This window comes from Pan troglodytes, chromosome 14, assembly GCF_028858775.2.
Source record: "Pan troglodytes isolate AG18354 chromosome 14, NHGRI_mPanTro3-v2.0_pri, whole genome shotgun sequence".
Classification (NCBI taxonomy): Eukaryota; Metazoa; Chordata; class Mammalia; order Primates; family Hominidae; genus Pan; species Pan troglodytes.
The window spans coordinates 28,651,420-28,671,509 of record NC_072412.2 but is presented as its reverse complement, the minus strand read 5'-3'; the positions used below and the strand labels follow the sequence as shown (position 1 = coordinate 28,671,509).

At 48.5% G+C, this 20,090-nt stretch overlaps 1 protein-coding gene across 3 annotated transcripts in view; it reads right to left on the bottom strand.

Annotated features, from left to right (window-relative positions):
- MTUS2 (microtubule associated scaffold protein 2) overlaps positions 1-20,090 on the bottom strand; it is a 481,365-nt gene that overhangs the window by 6,624 nt on the left and 454,651 nt on the right. For all 3 annotated transcript variants that reach the window (XM_024348494.3, XM_054665152.2, XM_003314094.7), the window contains 5 exons: positions 19,315-19,529; positions 11,665-11,770; positions 6,618-6,691; positions 1,989-2,087; positions 788-907 (listed from right to left, as the gene is read on the bottom strand). In XM_024348494.3, coding sequence (XP_024204262.2) covers positions 788-907; positions 1,989-2,087; positions 6,618-6,691; positions 11,665-11,770; positions 19,315-19,529 — 614 coding nt within the window. The remainder of the gene's footprint in view (positions 1-787; positions 908-1,988; positions 2,088-6,617; positions 6,692-11,664; positions 11,771-19,314; positions 19,530-20,090) is intronic.

Below are 20,090 nucleotides of genomic sequence, written 5' to 3'. Positions count from 1 at the left end.
CTCTAGCCCTGGCCGGGGGCTTGTGCCCCAGGGTAGAGGGTGAAATCCTGGGTGTTCTGTGCCCCCTAGGGAGTGCCCTTTGCTAGCTCTGCAGGAGCCAGGCTGGTGGGCTGAGGTGGGCGAGTGTGGGTGAGAGCTAGGACTCTGTTCTGGACTGAATGTCTGTGTCCCCCCAAATTCCTATGCTGAAACCTAACCCTCAAAGTGATGGTATTAGGAGGCAGAGAACTGGGGAGGGGATTAGGTCCTGAGGGTGAGCCCCTGTGAATGGGATTAATAGCCTTATAAAAAGGGCCCCAGGGAGATCCCTGGCCCCTTCTGCCTTGTGAGGACTGGAAGCACTGGGCCAGGGCTCCTTAGCTCCATCTCCGCATCTGTAAAGCGGCTGGTGGCGGCAGCTGCTCCACAGGCAGCCGTAGGAGTTAGGCGCAGGCTCGGGGAAAGTGCTCCGTGCAGTGCCTGGGCATCAGGGATGCTGCATTGTGCTGGGTCCCCACACGTCCCCAAGAGAGGGCGAGAAGACAGCACAACTGTGGGAAAACCAGGGCAAAGCAGAAAGAGACTGCCCATCAGGAAGGCTCCAGAGTTGGACAAGGTGAGGCCACCTCCAAGATTCCTTATGAGAGCTCCTGGATTCCTGGGAAAGGCCAGCTGTGGGATTTTCTGCTTGGGTGTAAGCAATGGGCAGGTAAGGGATACACCTGGCTGAACGCCATCAACGATGATATCAGTGATGACAGCAGGAATGTCATGGAGGTTACTCTCCCGAGCAAACAGACCAACTCACCAGCTTTTCCAGCTCAAGAATCTTCTTTTCTTGCTCGTGTATTTGCTGATTCTTCATCTCTAATACCTGCTTCAGACTCTTCATGTCTTCTTCCAAGTGCTGATAAGGAGCCAATGCAATCTACAGAGGCAGAGAGCCATGAGCTGTTGACCAGGGCTCCTGGCAAAACCCAATATTAACCAATGTCACGAATCCAGCTAAATCTATCCTCCTGGGACAAGCGCCCTGATGGCAATTGCAACACCAAAGAGAGAGGATGCTCACAGCCTTCCCTGATAAAGGGGCCCTGCTAGTTTCCTGCTGAGAACCCTCCTAAAATCCAGTTCTGTGGGGGAACAGGTGAGACATGGCCATCAACCACTGGCAAGTCTGACTCCAGAATTGCTGGGGGCTGCCAGCCTGTGCCCAGCAGGGAATTCATGGGGTAGAAAGAGTAAACCCAACACTGGCTTTTAACATTCACCCGGCCGACTTGATTCACCAGGTAGCTGGGACTCTTATAGGTCCCACCTATGCCCATAAAGAGCTCAGGCATAGGAAATGAGCAAAGTGGTTTAAGAAGCCGAAAAGCCATTTTAGAAAAAGTCATGTTGGAGTAGTGCTGCAGGATATAACAAATTAAAATATAGTGTGTCCTGTTAAATCCAAATTCAGATAAATGACATTTTAAAAAATTCAGTATAAGTATTGCATGGGACATACTTATACTCAAAAATTTATTTATCTGTAATTCAAGTTTAACTGGGTGTCCTGTATTTTATTTGGCAACCCCATGTTAGAGGGAAGGAGTTTTGCCAGCTTTTCTGGAAAAAATTCCCCTCAACTGAACGCATGCTGCAGCCAAGGCTGCCCCATGTCAGCTTAAAAAGTTGCGGGAGAATGGGCTGGAAGGGGTGGTCAGGCCAGCGGAGGGGGGTTTCCAGACCATGCTTATCATAGGAGCCCCACGACTCCAGCTGGGGAATGCTGTGGAATTTGGCAAAAATAACACGTAGCTGGAGAAACCCACAGCTGCTGTCTGTCTCAGGGGAGAGCTGCTGACAGGAATTGTTTAAAAATCCAGGGGAGGTCGTGACCAGCTGTCACTTCAGCAGCGGATTCACAGAGAGGCCTTGTCTTGGGACGAGACTGCTGAGGGAGTCCCTCGGCCTCGCTGGGGCAGGGTCCCTGCGGGGCTGGAAGCCTGGAATCCAGAAACTACCTCCAGCTGCTCCTCTGTGTTCTTCCTCAAGGCCTCTTCGAAGCGGCGGGCTCTGTCCCGCAGAGACTGGCTCTGGAAGGTCAGCGTGTCCACCTGGTCCTGCAAGTAATGATACAAGGAGTCCAGCTGGGGCCACTACAGACAGCAGCCACCACAGCCTGGGCAGCTGTGATCAGCAGGCCACCACTGTGCCCTGGGCATCCTCAGAGTGTTTCCCTTGGGGCTGAAGAAAGAGGTGCCAAAGGAGAGCCCCCACAACCACACAACAGAGGATGATTTCCCCCAACGCCTGCCCTCGGCTCCCTCCTTCTTAGTGCTTTGTCAGGAAGACACCACAAAAACACTGTGAACTGGAGGCATTTCACAACATCTGACCCCACAGAGGCAGACAGTCCTCGGAGAGAATCCTCAGAGGTGCCTCTTGTCCAGGAGGCACCTAGCCCCTGGCTTTGGGAAGGACCACGATGAATGTATTTCAAAGATGTATTCTCATTTAGGAAGCTCAATCCAGAACCCTTCAAACCCTCCTTGACTTCTTTCTCTCCCTTGGGACCCCTCCCACATCACCAAACCTTCTAATCACCAAGTCCATAATCAACTCCTGCCATCCTGCCTCCTGAATGTCCCTAGAACCCAGAGTGCCCTGAGCTCAGGCCACTCTGCCGGCTCCTTCCTGGCACGGTTCCTCTTTTTCTCTGAATTATCACTCCTTTGCCCTCACACTGCAGTCAGGCACTCTTTCTAATGTGCAAACCGGAACCTGTCCTTCCCCTGTCTCCTACTCCACTGCCCTCAAGGTGCAGTGCACACTCCCTAACACAGCATCCTCCCAGCCCCGCTGCCTCCCTTTCCTCTCGCAGCCAGCTCTCCTGCTGGCAGTGCCTACCTCCAGCCAGCTCCCTCTCACTCCCGCTTCACTCTGGCTCCCACACAGTCTTCCTGGCCTCAGGACTGGGTTGCATGTCCTTGATAGGAGCTGCCACGTAAGCTGAGTCCACACAGTCTCCTCCTCCCTGCTCAGACCTGCCCCGTGGCCAGACTGGCGCTCCCAGCCCTCAACCTTCCCATGCCTGTCAGCTAGGCAGGCAGCTGGCCGCTCTCCACCTGCAGGCTGAAGGAATACAGGCATGTCTATGGAGACACTGCACCCCTTCCCCAGGTCCCAGGGCAGATGCACCTGCGCTGACCCTGCCCCACTCAGCTCCAGCCATGACTCTCAGGACCACAGGCTGGGAAAGGACCACTGATGCCCAAGGAGACCTTCACCCTTCATGTCTCACTCATGCAGACCAGTCCAAAGCTCTTTGCCCAGCACCATTTCTGTAATATCAAAACACAGAAACTAGGGTCTCCCATGAACTCTTCTAAAAAATATATAGATATAGATATAGATATAGATATATAGATACACACACACACACATATAAAGAGAGAGAGAGAGAGAAAGAGAGACAAAGACAGAGACAGAGACAGGGTCTCACTCTGTCGCCCAGGCTAGAGTGCAGTGGTACGATCTTGGCTCACTGCAACCTCCACCTCCCAGACTCAAGTGATCCTCCCATCTCAGCCTCCCAAGTAGCTGGGACTACAGGCGTGCACCACCACACCCAGCTAATGTTTGTATTTTTAGTAGAGATGGGGTTTCGCCATGTTGCCCAGGCTGGTCTCGAACTCCTGACCTCAAGTGATCCACCCGCCTCGGCCTCCCAGAGTGTCAGGATTACAGGCATGAGCCACCATTCCTAGCCTCCCATGAACTTTTCTGGCAAGAGAAATGGTATCATCCCACAAAATAATGGGAAGTGATATTGTGAATGCTAATAAGTGCACACAGTGACACTAACATGGGAAGTGCTGGGCTTGACTGCTTGCTTTCTTATGGTGGAGGACCCTGTCTGCAAACCTCCCTGAGTAGGTTTCTTTTCCTCTTTTTTGTTCTCTTTTCCAGTTACTTCCTTTTTTTTTTTTTTTTTTTTTTTGACAAAGACTCACTGTGTCACCCAGGTTGGAGTGCAGTGGCATGATTTCAGCTCACTGCAACCTAAGCCTGCCGGGTTCAAGTGATTCTTGTGCCTCAGCCTCCCGAGTAGCTGGGATTACAGGCCCCCACCACCACATCTGACTAAGTTTTTTTTTTGTTGTTGTTGTTGTTGTTTTTTTTTTTTTTTGAGACGGAGTTTTGCTCTTGTTGTACAGGTTGGAGTGCAATGGCGCGATCTCGGCTCACTGCTACCTCTGCCTCCCGGGTTCAAGCGATTCTCCTGCCTCAGCCTCCCGAGTAGCTGGGATTACAGGCGCGCACCACCAGGTCCAGCTTATTTTGTATTTTTGGTAGAGACAGGGTTTTACCATGTTGTCCAGGCTGGTCTCAAACTCTGACCTTAGGTGATCTGCCTGCCTCAGCCTCCCAAAGTGCTGGGAATACAAACGTGAGCCAATGTGCCCGACCCAGATCCGACTAAATTTTTGTAGTTTTAGTAGAGACAGATTTCACCATGTTGGCCAGGCTGGTCTTGAAGTCCTGACCTCAGGTGATCTGCCCCCCTCGACCTCCCAAAGTGCTGGGATTACAGGCATAAGGCGCCGTGCCCAGCCTACTTCCATTTTATTTTTAAGAAATAGAAGTTCCCACAGTGCCATGAAATGCAAATGCCGGTGCATTAGGGCAGTACGCCGCAGGTGGGGGCTTGCGCGCCTATGAGCTGAAATGTTCATCACAGCCTGGGCAGTGTAGCAGGTGACCTAGCACAGGTCACCTGCTACACTGACTATAAAAACGACTCTCCCTCCATGGCTCCTACACCAAACCTCCTCAGTGCTGCCAGAGAAAGCATTTCTTTTAAGCCTCTTTCCCTCCATTAAAAAAACAAAACAACAGCAAACTCGTCAGGCAATTACAACATAGGATGGATCTAAAATACCAAACTGATGTTTCTGCCTTATTCACCATCACTCAAAGCAGATCTACAGGGACAGAATGTGCTGTTGCAACTAACTTGGGCTGGCTTCTTTATGTCATGCTAAGAGGCACAAAGACCTGGCTGGAGCCAACCAACAGCATGACAATAATCACAATAAATGTAACAATGCTTGTTATTATTACAATAGTTACAATAGCTGCCACTTAATAGCAGTGATCTAAGCCAACCCAGGGCTATCCACTTTTCACACGTTATTTCCCTTAATCTGTTCATACCTTGAGAAAGATACTGTCATCATCCTTATTTTAAAGAGTAAACTAAGGTTTACAGAGGCTACATAACTCTCCAAGATGTGAAAGCTAGTAAGAGCTAGTGCAGCGGGGATTTAAACAAAAACTCAAATCTCTAACCACCAAACCTGTTTCTCCAGGTGCCTGTAGACCAAGGAGGTTGGCTTGAGCAATTCCACCCTCCTTGCACCAAATAACCTCCAGCCCAAACGGATTCTGCTGGACAGTCACAACAAACATATGCCCAGTTCAGGACCATCTGGTGTCAGTGGCAGGGCGCAGACTCCCAGACAAGACAAAACTCTCATTTCTTTGGGTTTGGGATTGGATGGGATTTTTGTGATATCGCTGTATGGCCGTCACTTTCCTGATTTGTGTTCCTTTAAGGACAGCACAACTATTGGTGCAGGATGTGTATACGAGGAAGGCAGTCTGGGGTTCATTGGCCAACGGCAAACCACACAAGCACTGTGCAGGCATAACACATTTTAGTTTTTGAAGAGTACACTGGAGAGTGTGACCCTGGGTCTCTCCACAATCCTGGACTCTTGATGGGGCAGGCTCAGTGCCACGTATGTTGCCAGAGGAAAGTGAGCCATCGAAGAAGCAGAATTTCTGCCTACGTGTTACAGCTATGGGATTCACCTCCCACAATTTCCAGATGAGAGTGTGCCTAACATTTAAAAAATAATTTTGCTGTGATTGGAATTGCTACACTTGGAAATGGAAGCAGGGCCCCTAGCGTCCCCCTGGCTTCCCAGGCAGCTCTTCCATGGGGCTGGGGGTTGTCAATGCCTTTTCACAGAAGCAGCTGCCTCGGTCTCTGTAAGGCAGGAAGGAGACACAGGTGATCTGGGACACCTGCATTCTCTCCTTAGAGGCCTGCAGGACACCAGGCAGCTCCTCTGGCATCTGAGACCAGCATTTCCTAAAGGTAGCAGTGAGAGGAAGAGAAGGTGCTTTTCGTCTCAGCCACCTCCAGGTAACTGCAGCCCCTTTTATAAGTCTCAGAGCACGTTCTGTGAATTCTGACCTGCACAACCCTCCTTGCACCGTTACCCCTGCCTAGAACACTCTCTTCCCCCAGCCCTCTTGCTTTGAACATAGCTCAGTTACTCCTTGGATACTCCAGACCACAGCAAGTGCAGAGTAATCTCTCTGAATGTCTGTAGCATTCACCAACTGTATTATTCATTTGGTGCAAGTATGTGTTACCTGTTGTCTGATACTATTTGCATCACAGCTTTCTGAGCAGACAGCACATTTCTTAAGAGTAGCGAGTATGACTTATTTACCTTATATTCTATTGTTTAGTATAGGATTTAGTACACAGTAGGTGCTGAATGAATGTTTGTGGGTGGGAATAATGATGCTGCCATTATCTCGATACCAGGTAAGAAAATTAAAGAAATACTAACCTGCAATGACAGCCGCAGTTTTTCAAAATTTTCTTCCAATTCTTTCTTTTCAAGCTCATGAGTGGACATCAATTCTGGAAAGAAGACATTAAATTGTTAAGTTGGTCTTTCTTTTGAAAAGGATAAAACAAGGCTCTTTTGGCAGACTTAAGACCTGTGACTTCAGGTAAATAAATGACTCCCGTATAGCAGATTCAAGCCTAAGGGGACTCCTCCACTGGTTTGAAATTGTATGTCATGACCGGGTTAGTATTCAGGAGACAGAAAGAAAGAAGGGACTGGGGAAAGGGAGGGAAAAAGAAGATGGGGGCAGATAGAGCACATATGAACACACACAGACCACACACTACACACACACGCATACATCACACACCCATCACATACACACCTACCACACACACACACACCCCTACCACACACACACACACCCCTACCACACACATATCACATAACACACACCACATGCCACACATACACATACACACCTACCACACACACATCACACACACACCTACCACACACATCACATACACACCACATGCAACACACACACATCTACCACACACAATCACATACACACATGCTGCACACACACCTGCCACACACATCACATACACACACCACACACACACACCTACCATGCATTCACATACACATGGCACACATACACACCTACCACACACATCACATACACACACTACACACACACACCTACCACACACATTCACATACACACCATACACCACACACACACCTACCACACACACATCACATACACTACATGCCACACACACACACCTACCACACACATCACATACACACTACACGCCATGCACACATACACACCCACCACACACACATCACATACACAGCACATGCCACACACACACCTACCACACACACCTACCCCACACACATCACATACACACGCTACACACACACACCTACCACACACATTCACATACACACCATACACCACACACACACCTACCACACACACATCACATACACACACTACATGCCACACACACACACCTACCACACACATCACATACACACACTACACGCCATGCACACATACACACCCACCACACACACATCACATACACAGCACATGCCACACACACACCTACCACACACACCTACCCCACACACATCACATACACACGCTACATACAACACAGCACATACATACATCACACACACCACATGCACAAACCCCCCCACACACCCCACACACACCTACCACACACACATCACACGAATACACCACACGCCACACACACCACACACAATCGCATACACACACTACATGCCACACACACATACACACCTACTAATCACATACACACTATATGCCACACACACACACCTATCACACACACCCCTGCACACTCCCCCACATACATATACCACACACACACCCCCACACATACCACACACATCATGCCTCCCACACCCCCACATACACACACTACACACATCCCACATACATACCATACAAACCTACACCACACACCCACTACACACACACCACACACATTCCTCCACACCCCCACATACACTACACACACCACACACATACATACCATATACACACCTACCACACACACATATATACACCACACACACGCATAACACACCCACACACACTAATCACACCCTCATAACCTGCCACGCCTGCACACCTCCAAATCATACACATTTACACAAGGACACACATGCCCTTCCCCCACATCCTTACAGCACCCACACCTTTGTACACAACACATACCCACACCCCCACCATACACCACATACACACACCACACACCACACACTCCCCATAAACACACCACACATATACACACACATGCACACCCACATACTGCACACACTAAACACCCGCACACATACCACACACATACTCCCACATCCCCATGCCTCCCACCACACACACACACACACACACAAACCCGCATCCCCCCCATACCTCCCACCACACACACACACACAAACCCGCATCCCCCCATACCTCCCACACCACACACACACACACACATACACACTTCTACATTCAGCTATACCACCATCCTGCCCAAGTCAGATCCTTTGTTCACGTTATTCATTGATTCTCTAAACTGTTCTCATGGCAAAATAGGTAATTAACATTAAATCCTATTTTCTTCCCCTCCCAGGATCACTCTTCCTTCCCACTGCAAAGCAGCCATCTGGGGCTGAGGAAAGCAGCAGAGCTGCGAGCAGCCATCCTGCCAGCCGGGCTTACCAGCCAGGCTCAGTGCTGTGTCTACACGGACACCTTGGTAGCCTCTTGGCTGCACTCTGAGAACCATACGTCCCTGGGATTTGCTTCAGCAAAGATTCGGTGTTAAGACAACTCAGATGCAAGGAAGAACTAATTGGACTGGTTCCTCTTGGAGGGTTTGAAACAATTTTGTTCCGTGAAAAGTGTCATTCCAGCAATAATTTGCAAGTTAGGCAGAAAGAGATGTCATGTAAGAGTTATTAAGCAAATGGATTCTGTTTTCCTCCTGATGGGAAGAGTCTTATTAGCTGGGTGAAGCCCATCTCATTCTGGCTACACAAGCAATTTGTTTTCATGTTATAATGAGAGGGAAGAGGTTCTCATTAATCGGCCTGGATCATATGCTCAGAATGGTAGCGTACTGGAGACCGACAATTACCATTCTGGGTGGCGTGTGCTGCAATTAGGAAAAACTTTGTGGTTTTCATTGACCCAAATCTTTTAACTAATGGTGGTAAGGGTCACTAAGAAATCCAGTTGTTATAGGTGACATTTACATTTGGAAAATAAATGTTTGTGTTGATTTCATTGATAGAGAACCATATGGCCTTTTGTGTTGATTTCACTGATAGAGAACCATATGGCCTTTCCGGTCTGCCTGCCTCTGACTAAATGATTAGTGTTACAGTCATCGAGAGCAGCATCCTGACCATAATAATAAATTTTTTAGCTACCATTACCTACACCCACATGGCCTTGACATCATTTATAATTCAAAGACCTGGAATGTGGTGTCTGAGTGAGACTTCGTTAGTCAGAAAAATCCACCAGATTTCTGTGAAAATCCAGAAAGAAAAGGCAACACCATGGCTCGCTGCACCATTTCCACTCACGTTCTTTCTCGTGAGACCAGCTTCCTCTAGTGACAGATTTCAGGGCGTTTTCAAAGGATCCCAATGCCCCAAGGGAAAAGAAGAGGCAGTATCCATTCTGAAGATGACATAAACCATTGCTAACTGTGTCTTCATCATGTATTTATTTCAAGCTCATGACACTGTCTCACGCTTAATACGGTGTTTAACACAATGGTCCTCAAGTTTTCCTGCATATTAGAATCACCTAGGGAGTTTTAAAGCCTTCTGACGCCTGGGCTGCACCCCAGAGCAATTAAATTGGAATATCAGAGGTAAGAGCCACACATCAGTATATTTTTAAAAACTTCCAGGTGGTTCCAATGTGTAGCCGAGGGTAGAGACCAGTACTCTGAGTGTGAAACACACTACCAGGACCGAGGCAATCCATTTAACTAGTCCCCAGGAAAATCCCGTCCCTTGCCTCCGGCTTGGTCACTTACTAATAGTTCCCAGAGGTAGTGGGGGTGGTGCTTGAGGGTGACAATAACACAGACCTTGGTTATGGCACACTGGGTCTTGTTCACAGAGAACATTTTTACAATAATAAAAACTCTGATGCTAATTCTCAAATTGTAAAAGTTTATCAATGTATTGTTAACTGTCATTGCTTTTAATACACACTTTTTTTTTGAGGCGGAGTTTCGCTCTTGTTGCTGGAGTGCAATGGCGCAATCTTGACTCACTGCAACCTCTGCCTCCCAGGGTTCAGGCGATTCTCCTGCCTCAACCTCCTGTGTAGCCAGCCCACCGCGCCTGGCTAATTTTTGTATTTTTGGTAGAGACGGGGTTTTGACATGTTTGCCAGGCTGGTCTTGAACTCCTGACCTCAGGTGATCCACCTGCCTCAGCCTCCCAAAGTGCTGGGATTACGGGTGTGAGCCACGGCTCCCGGCCTTTAATACACACTTTAACAACCAGCTGACTGGGAGGGAAAGTAAAGCGAGAGAAAGTTGAAAAATAAACTGTACGTATTAATGTAAATGCATGTGAAAGTGTAAAATGCTGCCTCTTTCACAAAGGAAAATCTCACTGGAACTTAGTAATGATGCTGTTATGACCCACGTAAAACCCAAAGATAATTCAAAGTTACAAAAATGTAGAAAGAAAGATCTGGAGACTTAACGCACACCCACGGTGAATGTGGTCTATGAGTGTAAGCTCTGGATACCCCGATCCAACCAGAGGCTGCAGTGGCCCGGAGAACATCACAAATATGAAGAAAGTGTATCCACGCCGGGGCTTCCATTTGTTTTTATAAGGCAATAAACATCATAAAGCCTAGCCGGGTGTGGTAGTGGGCACCTGTAATCCCAGCTACTCGGGCTGGAGTCTCCAGCTGGGGCTGGAGAATCACTTGAACCCAGGAGGCAGAAGTTGCAGTGAGCTGAGATCGCACCACTGCACTCCAGCCTGGGCAACAGAGTGAGACTCTGTCTCAAAAAAAAAAAAAAAAAAGAGGAAAAAAAAAAGTGCACTATTTCCATGCCTGCTTTAGACAGTGGCCCTCAAGTGTGGCTACACATTAGAATCCCCTAAGGAGTCTTAAGAAATCTTGATGCTTACACTGCACTATGGACCAAGGACATCAGAATCCCTGGGGTGGGACTGAGGCTGGCATTGGTCTTTTGTTACCGCTCCCCAGGGGACGGGGAATTCCAGTATTCAGCAAGGTTGAGGATAACTGCATTGGAGGAAAGAAGCAACTAACTACCTGGATCCTTAATTCCTATCTCTTCTTTTCCCAGGAGCCAACAGGAAAAAATGCACCAGGAGGGAAAGACAGGAAAGGAGGGACAAGAGAGGAAGGGGGAGCTCCACACATCTGCAGCAGGAAAGGCTCGGATTGCAGCACCCGCCCCTGCCTGCTGCACACGAGGCTGGGAGCTACCTTGGACTTTGTGGTCGTGGTCATCCTGCAGGATTGTGATGGCAACTGTGTGGTTATTTTCCATCTCTAGGAGAGCAGCATCATGGCTGGCGGTGAGATCTTCCACCTGGAGGAGAGTCGCAGTTACTGGTTAGACAGAGAGCTGCTTGGAGAACAGAAGTGGAATTCCGTGAGTGGAAAAGGTCCGTGACTCAAAACATCAATGACAAGTCACAGCCTCGTGCCGAAGCAGGAGAGCTGGACTTTGGTGGTGATGTGGCAGCCCTCGGAATCACAGGGAGGTCACTGCCACAACCTGGCTCTTTGTAGGAGGGTCCAACTCCAGGCAGGGGATCACTGTCTGAGGTACCTCTTTAGAGTCCTGAGTGTGGCTCCTGGACCATCCCCTTCCCACTGCTTGTCCACCCGCTTGCACCGCTATGAGCGATGACGGCAAAGGAAAAGAAAAGGGTCCTCCCTACGAGGTGGTCTGTTTCCCAGTGGCAGGGGGAGCTACAGTACACAAGGTAAGTGGAGGGAACGAATACTTATTAGGCTGTCTGAGATAGGCTACTCTACTTAACCCTCAGAGCCACCTTATGAAGTATATCTTTTTATGCCCAACTGACAGATGTGGAAACTGAGGCTCAGAGAAATTTGAAATGTTTTGCCCAAGGGCTAATAGATGGCAGAGCTAACAGTGAGACCCAGGTCTGTCTGACTCCAAAGATGAGGTTCTTTCTAATGCACTATTGTTTTGTGTTCACCTCCCCCAAGCAAGACTAGCAACGAACACCTTAGGATTCTCTCGCCAATACCAGGTGAGGCTGGCAGGTCTGTGTGTCTGTTTTTAAACCTAAGGTTGCCCACCAGATTATAACTTGGACCTTCTGCTCAGGCAACGTGGTGTTCCTGGGAAGGGCTGCTGCTTCCCAGCTGCAGGAACACGTCTAGCAGTTTAATCGCAAGTAGTGCAGCCAGTCCAGTCCGGGATTCTTCATTTTCATGTTTCCTGACCCCCTCCCCTACCCCTCACCTGCCTGCCTACCAGGTTTACTGTTTTTGTTATTCTTATTGTGGCTGTTGTTTTAACTTCAAATGTATGACTTGCAGGAGTAATTGCCTAAAACGACCTCTCCCTATGATTGCAAATCTCTCCTGGATGCACTACAACAGTGTTTATACAAATTCTCTGTCAGTGATCCACTGTAAAAATCACCATTGTACACAATATCACAGTGCACACACCGACACACAACCATACCCAAAACCAAAGTTTCACAAAAACAAAACTTCCCCTTCCATTTGGAAAAATCTGGTTTAAAAATGTTTCCTCTATTTTACTTTGTTTTACAAAACGCTAGTTAGAGGCCACTACATTTATTTCACAAGCTACTACTGCATCAAAACTTGGCATTTGAAAACCACTGAACTAGAAAATGTGCACTGGTCTTGAAGCTCCTTGGTGGCCCAGTTAAGAAGACATTGCTTCTAGCTGGTCATATTCAGCCACCTCTGGGCTCCCACATTTCTCTGGGGAGAATTCACAGGCTAACCTTTGATCTGAATGGAGAAAGGGCTCTCCTCAAGAAAGGAAGCCTGACTGTGAAGTTGACACATGAGGATATATTTGTTTTAAAAAAGGGTGGATTCCCATTCTGGATACTATGATTTCATCAAATAATTATCCTGACTTCTCTCTCTTGTGGTAAATGAGAACTTCATCCACTAAAACAAATATCACTAGGCAAAACCTACAGTGGACCTATGGCATTAGGAAAGCTGCATCGCAGTGTGAGAACGGACGTGGTGCACAATGGCTCACTCCCATTTAAAGGCCATTCTTGATCAAACGGTATTTACTTGAAGCTCAGAGCTATGAACCCACCAGCAGAAAGGCTGATTACAACAGTATTTAATTGTCCAATTCCTGTTTATAGGAGGTTTTCATGGAATCTTTGTCCAAAACCTTTCAATCTGTTGGAAAAATAAATCACTGGTTTAAAAAAGGAAATATCTTTTCTTTCTGCTCCATTACAGGTGTCACTTAGGCCATGGCGCACGTAAAAACACAGGCCCCTGCTTCCCCCGCCCCCGCAACACACTGTTTGGAGGGTTGCTACACAGTTCAGGAGAGCAAAAACCTTTCATCGGTCCTTGGCGTGATTCTAATTTATTCGGTGCTTACACAAATGATCATGAGTGGTTTCAGAAAAGACAGACAGATGGAAGAACTAAGTTTCAGAAGAGTCCCGTGAGTCCCAGGAGGTGGACGTGCCCTGACCGGCAGTACTACACTGTGTTTGTGGCATCAATGTATGCCATTCTGGCTTGCTGGAAGGTATGCCTTTGAGTCATTGGTGATGGAATACCATGCCCATTGTATTAAGGGTAATGTAATGGCATGATATATTCCTTACAACCTTTCCGAGGTGCTTTTATGAATGAAATACTGATCTCTTAACTCTAAAAGTTCATATGGAATTAGAGAAATGCCCAGTATGTTAGGAAGGAAACTAATGGGAGCCCATGAGTCAAAAAATCTGAACACAATAATCCCCACTCTTTAGTAATTCAGGTTTCATGCAACTTTATGGTTTTTAAAAAATGTTATCTCAAAGAGGAAGGAGCTGTCTACTGTTGGCCATCCTCTTTCTTGTCATAGTATTAATCCATATAACGTCTTCTCCTGTGGTTCTTGGCTTCTTTCTATAGCACAGGTTCACATTTATGAAGCAGCCAATAAGAATTCCCAGCCTGAGAGGACCTTGGAACCAGAAGGAATTGGAGGAGATTTAAACAAGCTGACCCAAGGAAAGCACAAGATCTTTCTATGCATTGAAGATCACCAAATCAAAGATAAAAGTGCTCGACCATTATGGCCTATGGCAAACTCGGGCTGGCTGAAGCATCCTTCTCTTCCATTTAGAACCCTGGTGAGGCCCCTTAGACCACCACTGGGCTGTCCTCCTCCCTCCTCACAGACAGAGTTCTGGGCTGGGCCATGGAGGTGTCTGTCAACACGGCCATCCGGTAGTAGTCCTCGTTCTATAGAAAACCAGCTGTTCCCTGTGACACGACTCCATTCCTGCAGCTGCCTGCTATTCAGCTGGGCTGACGGACAGCAGAGCACAGGGTTGGAAGACCACCCTCTCAGACGGGTAAGAATACAGCTGTGGGTTGACTTCATTTAGCCATTTACAAAATGCAATGATCTAGGGCTTTGGCAAGTCACTTAGAGAAGACTTAGATTTCAAATGAAGAAACGTGTGTTTTACGTTGTCTCAGCTTTACTCATTAAACCCAAACCAGATTAAACTCCCATTTGCGCCCATCCTACATGGGATGAGAGAGAGGGAGGCTGCCCAGGCCCACTCTCTCCCATGCTCTTAATGACTTTTCCTTTTTAGATAACGAGGGGGCCCTCCTTCACTTGGTCCAGGCTTACAGTATCCTGGACACCGGCTCAGAGCCATGCCAGAGCTCCCAGTCTGCTGTCATCCCATGTGGGGCTGTGCCTTTGCCCCTCTGCAGCCCTCCACGCAGGCAGGTGTTGACAGAGGTGCCATCTCCACTGCACCGCCTCCTCCCGGAGCATGGAACCTCTGGGCTGTGATGGCAGACTCTGGTGCTGAGAGACGAGGGCCCCCAGGGATCTCTTTCTATTTGATTAGAGAGAATGTGGTTTCCGCTGCATGGCAGCTGTGAGCCTGCTCTGCAGGAGGGCTAAGGAGGCATAATGCAGATGATGGACAAAGTGGCCTCTGTGCATTTGGATTAATCCTGGGATGCTCTTCCTTTAGTCATTTAGTCTAAAATGATTTCCTTACGAAAGCATAGAAGGTGTATCCTGGATATGAGACAAAGCAAATTTAAACTCCAAAGGCTGAGCTCTGCTGCTCCCTATGGAGGAGGAATCTCTGCTGAGACTTGATGGAGCAGAATCATCATGCATCCAGACTGGCAGTCCCTGAAGTGAGTGGCTCTGGAGCAAGTTGTGGAGTAAGACAAACTTAGGGTCTTGGAGGAATGGGTCAAAGGTCACAAGCCTGATCTTTGCATGCCAGGCTCTGTGGCTGCCTATGTGTGGGGACAGCCAAAGGCAGCCCAGAAACTAGGGCTGGAAGCTGGGCCGAACATGTTTGGGGCAAAAAAGGAAAATGCATGTGTGTTTACAGTGAGTCTGTTTTGCGTGCTTTGACAAAGGGAAGCTGTGGCAATTTGGCATCTGTTAATGTGCAGCTTGCTACAGAAGGAGAGCTGGCTTTCACACGTTAAACACCTTTATAATTGCACCTTTAAAATAAGAGTTATACCTTGTCTTTAAACTCACTTAAGAAAGCCAAGAGGCAACACCACCCCCTCAGGTCCCCCTCAGCGCCCCTCCCTCAGGTCCTTAACTCGAGCCAGCAGGGTCCTGCAGCTCCCGTGATGCTTGCGGTTCTGGGCCCTGGCTGCACACAGAAATTCCCTGGGAGAGCCCAAAAACAACCCGCTGCCAGGCCTCATCAGTGATTCTGATTCAATTAGTGTCAGGGCAGGCTGAGAAGCGGTGCTTTGCCAGTTCTCCAAGTGACCCACCTGTGTAGCCGGAGCACACGCCATGGGCGGAGAGCCAGCCCCTGCCCTGTGAGATGGCGGGGGGCCAAGCAAGAAGCAGCTCTGGCTGGCTTTGTCACGATGGAGGTGCTGCTGCAAAGCCAGAGGTCAGCCTGCCTCGGCCGGCGAGTCCCAATTTGAGTAAAGTGATATTTGCGGCCTCAGAAAATCCTGCATGTCAGAACTGAAGCAGCACCTGCCCCTGCTGCCAGATGTTGGGGGCCACTGGGTCATGAGGAGATGCCAGGCCAGTGAACCTGATTTTTAAGGTTCCAGAAGGACAGAGATGTCGTTATCTGTGGGGTTAGCATTGCCCAGTGCAACTGTCCCTGAGAAGGAGGCCCCAAGAGTGGACAGGTCCACCATGGACCCTGAAACCACGGATCATCCTCATCTCCATCTCAGTCACACCCTTGAGTCTCCTCTCCCACTAAACAGAAACACTGATTCTATCTGGTAGTTAGACTGTTGGCCTGGGGTGCATTTCATCTTCCTCACTTCCTGCATGTTCTCTGCTAGGGAAACTGAAGCCTGGGGAAACAGCCAACGTTCTGCAGCAGGAGCAGAATCAGGGGCCTGAATAATTCACAGGCTTCACTCTCTGGTTCCCCCAAACCAATGGGTTTGTGTTGGAAATATTCAGTCAAATGTAAAGCATTCAGATGTGATTTCTGACATTTCCAGCTGTGAGGATAAGATGTGAAACTCTCAATTCCTCCACACCCTGTCTGCATTTCTCACCTGCGTCACAGTTCCTTGGGCACTTATCTCGAAGCTTCCTCAATGGATAGATAAGCAAGCCCACATTTTATAAATCTTAGTATCTCTTGCAGTATCCTGTCATGGTGCTTTGCGTACATACAATGCACATTCCATAGATATTCTTTGCACAGGTGAATGAGTAAATAAATAAATGGCTTTTGCTATCATAAAGGATCATGAACAGAGCGCAGGGCTCTCATACAACAGAGCGTGTTTGAATTATGCCCAGGTAGCTTATGTAAGTCATTTTCATGTGGAAAAGTCAAGGGCTTCTTTCCTTTCATCGCTCCAGTTTGAAATCTCTAAAAGGCCGCCATGTCCCGGCTTTAAAAAGAGGTGAAGCACATCTCTCAGCACATGCTTCTGCATAGGTGAGGCCTCAGCGAGGCGTCCTGGCCCCTGAGTGGACATGCTCCCCTCAGCCGTGCCTCAGCTCCAGGGCACCATCACGAGAGGCTTCGTTCAGGGTCTCCTGCCTGTGGACCACCTCTTACGTCTCCTCCTCAACTTCTGGTGTCGTCTCAACCAACTCAGACCTTCAGATCAGAGGCCTTTGGTAAATATGGGTATAAACGTGTTCTGTGTAAAACTGGGAATGAATAGCCCATAGATACAGAGGCACAGAACAAGCTGGTATTCATACCAGGTTTGAGATGTATAAAGCGGCCGTAAAATGAGTAAGACTGTAGACAGCAGGCTGTGCAAATGTCTACTGACTGGAGTTACATGCAGACAGACTGGGAGGCACGACACCGGGGGTTCAGTTTCTCATCTTAACACCAACAGGTAACTTTAGCTGTAACCTATTCTGTTTCATAGTCTCTATGGTCTAACCCACCTCAAACAGGGAGGTGTGTCTGGCTTTTATAGGCCTCTAGGAAAGAAGAATGACTAACCTGAGATACTGTGTAGAACAAAATGCCATAAAGTAAGAGAGGTTTTTATTACCATGACAGTAATTAGTATTACTCTTAAATTTCTCCCAGGTCCCCTAAGATTCACAAGCCTCTTCTGGGGCAGTGGGAGGGCTGGGTGGGTACTGTCGTCTGAGATGTCCATTTGGAAGCAGCCGAGGAGGGTAGCCCAAGGGTTTCGGACAATGAAGGCCACTCGACACTAACCTGAATGTCAAGTGAGATTTAAAGGGTGCTCTTCACAAATGTCAACTTACCTTAAGCATATCATAAGCACACTATATAAAGCAACACACCAATTAGAGGGTGGGGACGAAGCCATCGGAGCTGGAGAACTTAGAAACAAGAGAAAAGAAAGGAGCAGCAGTGCTCATGGAAGCGGGGGTGGTGGTGGGGGGGGTACACTGAATCGTCCGCCTGCCTCTCATCAGCGCTAACGGCAGTCATGGACAAGATAGCTGCCGTGGGGGTGGCAGCACCTGCCTCCTTCTAGCTTTCATACTGACAAGCTCCCTGGGAATTATCCTCTGGTTAGTCCATGGATGCATTTTCCTCTCCAGTAAGGTTTCTGGGTGAAGGTTAACCATGGGCATTCATTCTTTCATTCAGCAAATGGATATTGTGTGGTACTCTGCCAGGCATGGATCCAGGTGCCAGGATCCAGCAGGAGAGCTGGCAGGCAATTCTAACTTAGTGGCTGACAGCAGGGGTGTGGAACCAGACTGGCTGAACCCTGGCTTTTCCATGGCCAGCTCTGTGAATTCTGGCAAATTATTGAACCATGGGGGCTTGGCTTTCTTCCGTGTAAAATGGGAATAAGAATGGTACCTTCCTCGTTAGGGGAACTGTGAGGACTACATGAGTCAGTTCCTGTAAAGAGCTTAGAGCAGTGTCTGGTGTAGGACGAGTGCTACATACATGTTTGCTTGTTATTCTCTCTGCCCTCATGGAATAGAGAGATGATAAATAAGGTAGAAAAGCAAAAATGTATGTGTTAGTGATAAGTGCTGAAGGAACACTAATACTGGGAGGGGGACAGAAAGAGTGTGTATGTGGTTGGGGGAGGAATAATAATTTTGGATAAAGGTCTCACTGAGCAAGGTGACATTAGAGAAAAGTCTGGAAGGGAGGGCAAGAGGGAGCCATGCACTGTCTAGAGGGAGAGCATTCCAGGCAGAGGGCACAGCAAGTGTGAAAACCCTGAGGAAGAGTGAAGGAGGCCACAGTGGCTGGAGGAGAAGAGAGGAGGGGGGAGAAAGGAGAAAGCAACTCAGAAAGTGAACTGTTCGGAAAGCTCACCTACTGAATAGGACTTCTTGCTAATGTGGCACCGGATCCCCGCCGCCCGCCACCTGCATCACCCAACAGCAGAGCTCGAGCCGCACTGCAGACTGACCTGCTCCTGGTGTTGACACCGGATGCTCAGCAGCTGGTCACCGTGCTCCTCCTGCAGGCGTGCCATTTCCGCCTCGAATTGCAGCTGCAGCCGCTCCTCCAGCTCCTGGAGCTCGGCCTGCTGCTGCCAGCCCAGCCTCTTCACCTCGTCCTCGAACCGCCTCTCCAGCTCCTCCTTCTCCTTTTGTAGTTTCTCGCACTTTGCTGTATGGAAGGCTGGGCGCAAAGCACAAGATCTTTCTTTAAAAAATGGCCCTAGGAGGCATGGGAAGGACTCAGCCTCCATGGTCAGATCATCAAGGCTGGCGTAATAAACAGGGCGAGGTCCTCTGACTTCTGCAGGGCTACACAGTTTGTAAAGTGCTTTCCTTTCCACCCATTAGATCCTCACAACAGACCCTGGATGTTGAGAAGCTGCAGCCTCATGGAGGTCTGGAGACTTGCCCAAGGTCATCCAGCGGCTGGAGAAGGAGCTGGGAAGGCAAATCTGGGCTTTCTGATCGCAAGGCCTCTAGGGCAGGTTGTCACAAGGTCCGTGGTCCACAGACATAAAAAATATTGGGCGTTTGGTAAAAATGTAGACTCTGAAATATGCCCTGGGTGAATCAGAGCCCATGAGGCAGGAATTCAGGATCTCAACTTTTAGCAAAACCCCTGGGTGACTCTTACGTCCATCAAGACTTGAGAGCTGCACACTATGGAAGCTGGAGATAGGAATAGAGCCTGGCACCTAAGGCTATTCTCTTCTAGCTAAAATGCCAAACAGGATGATCTCAG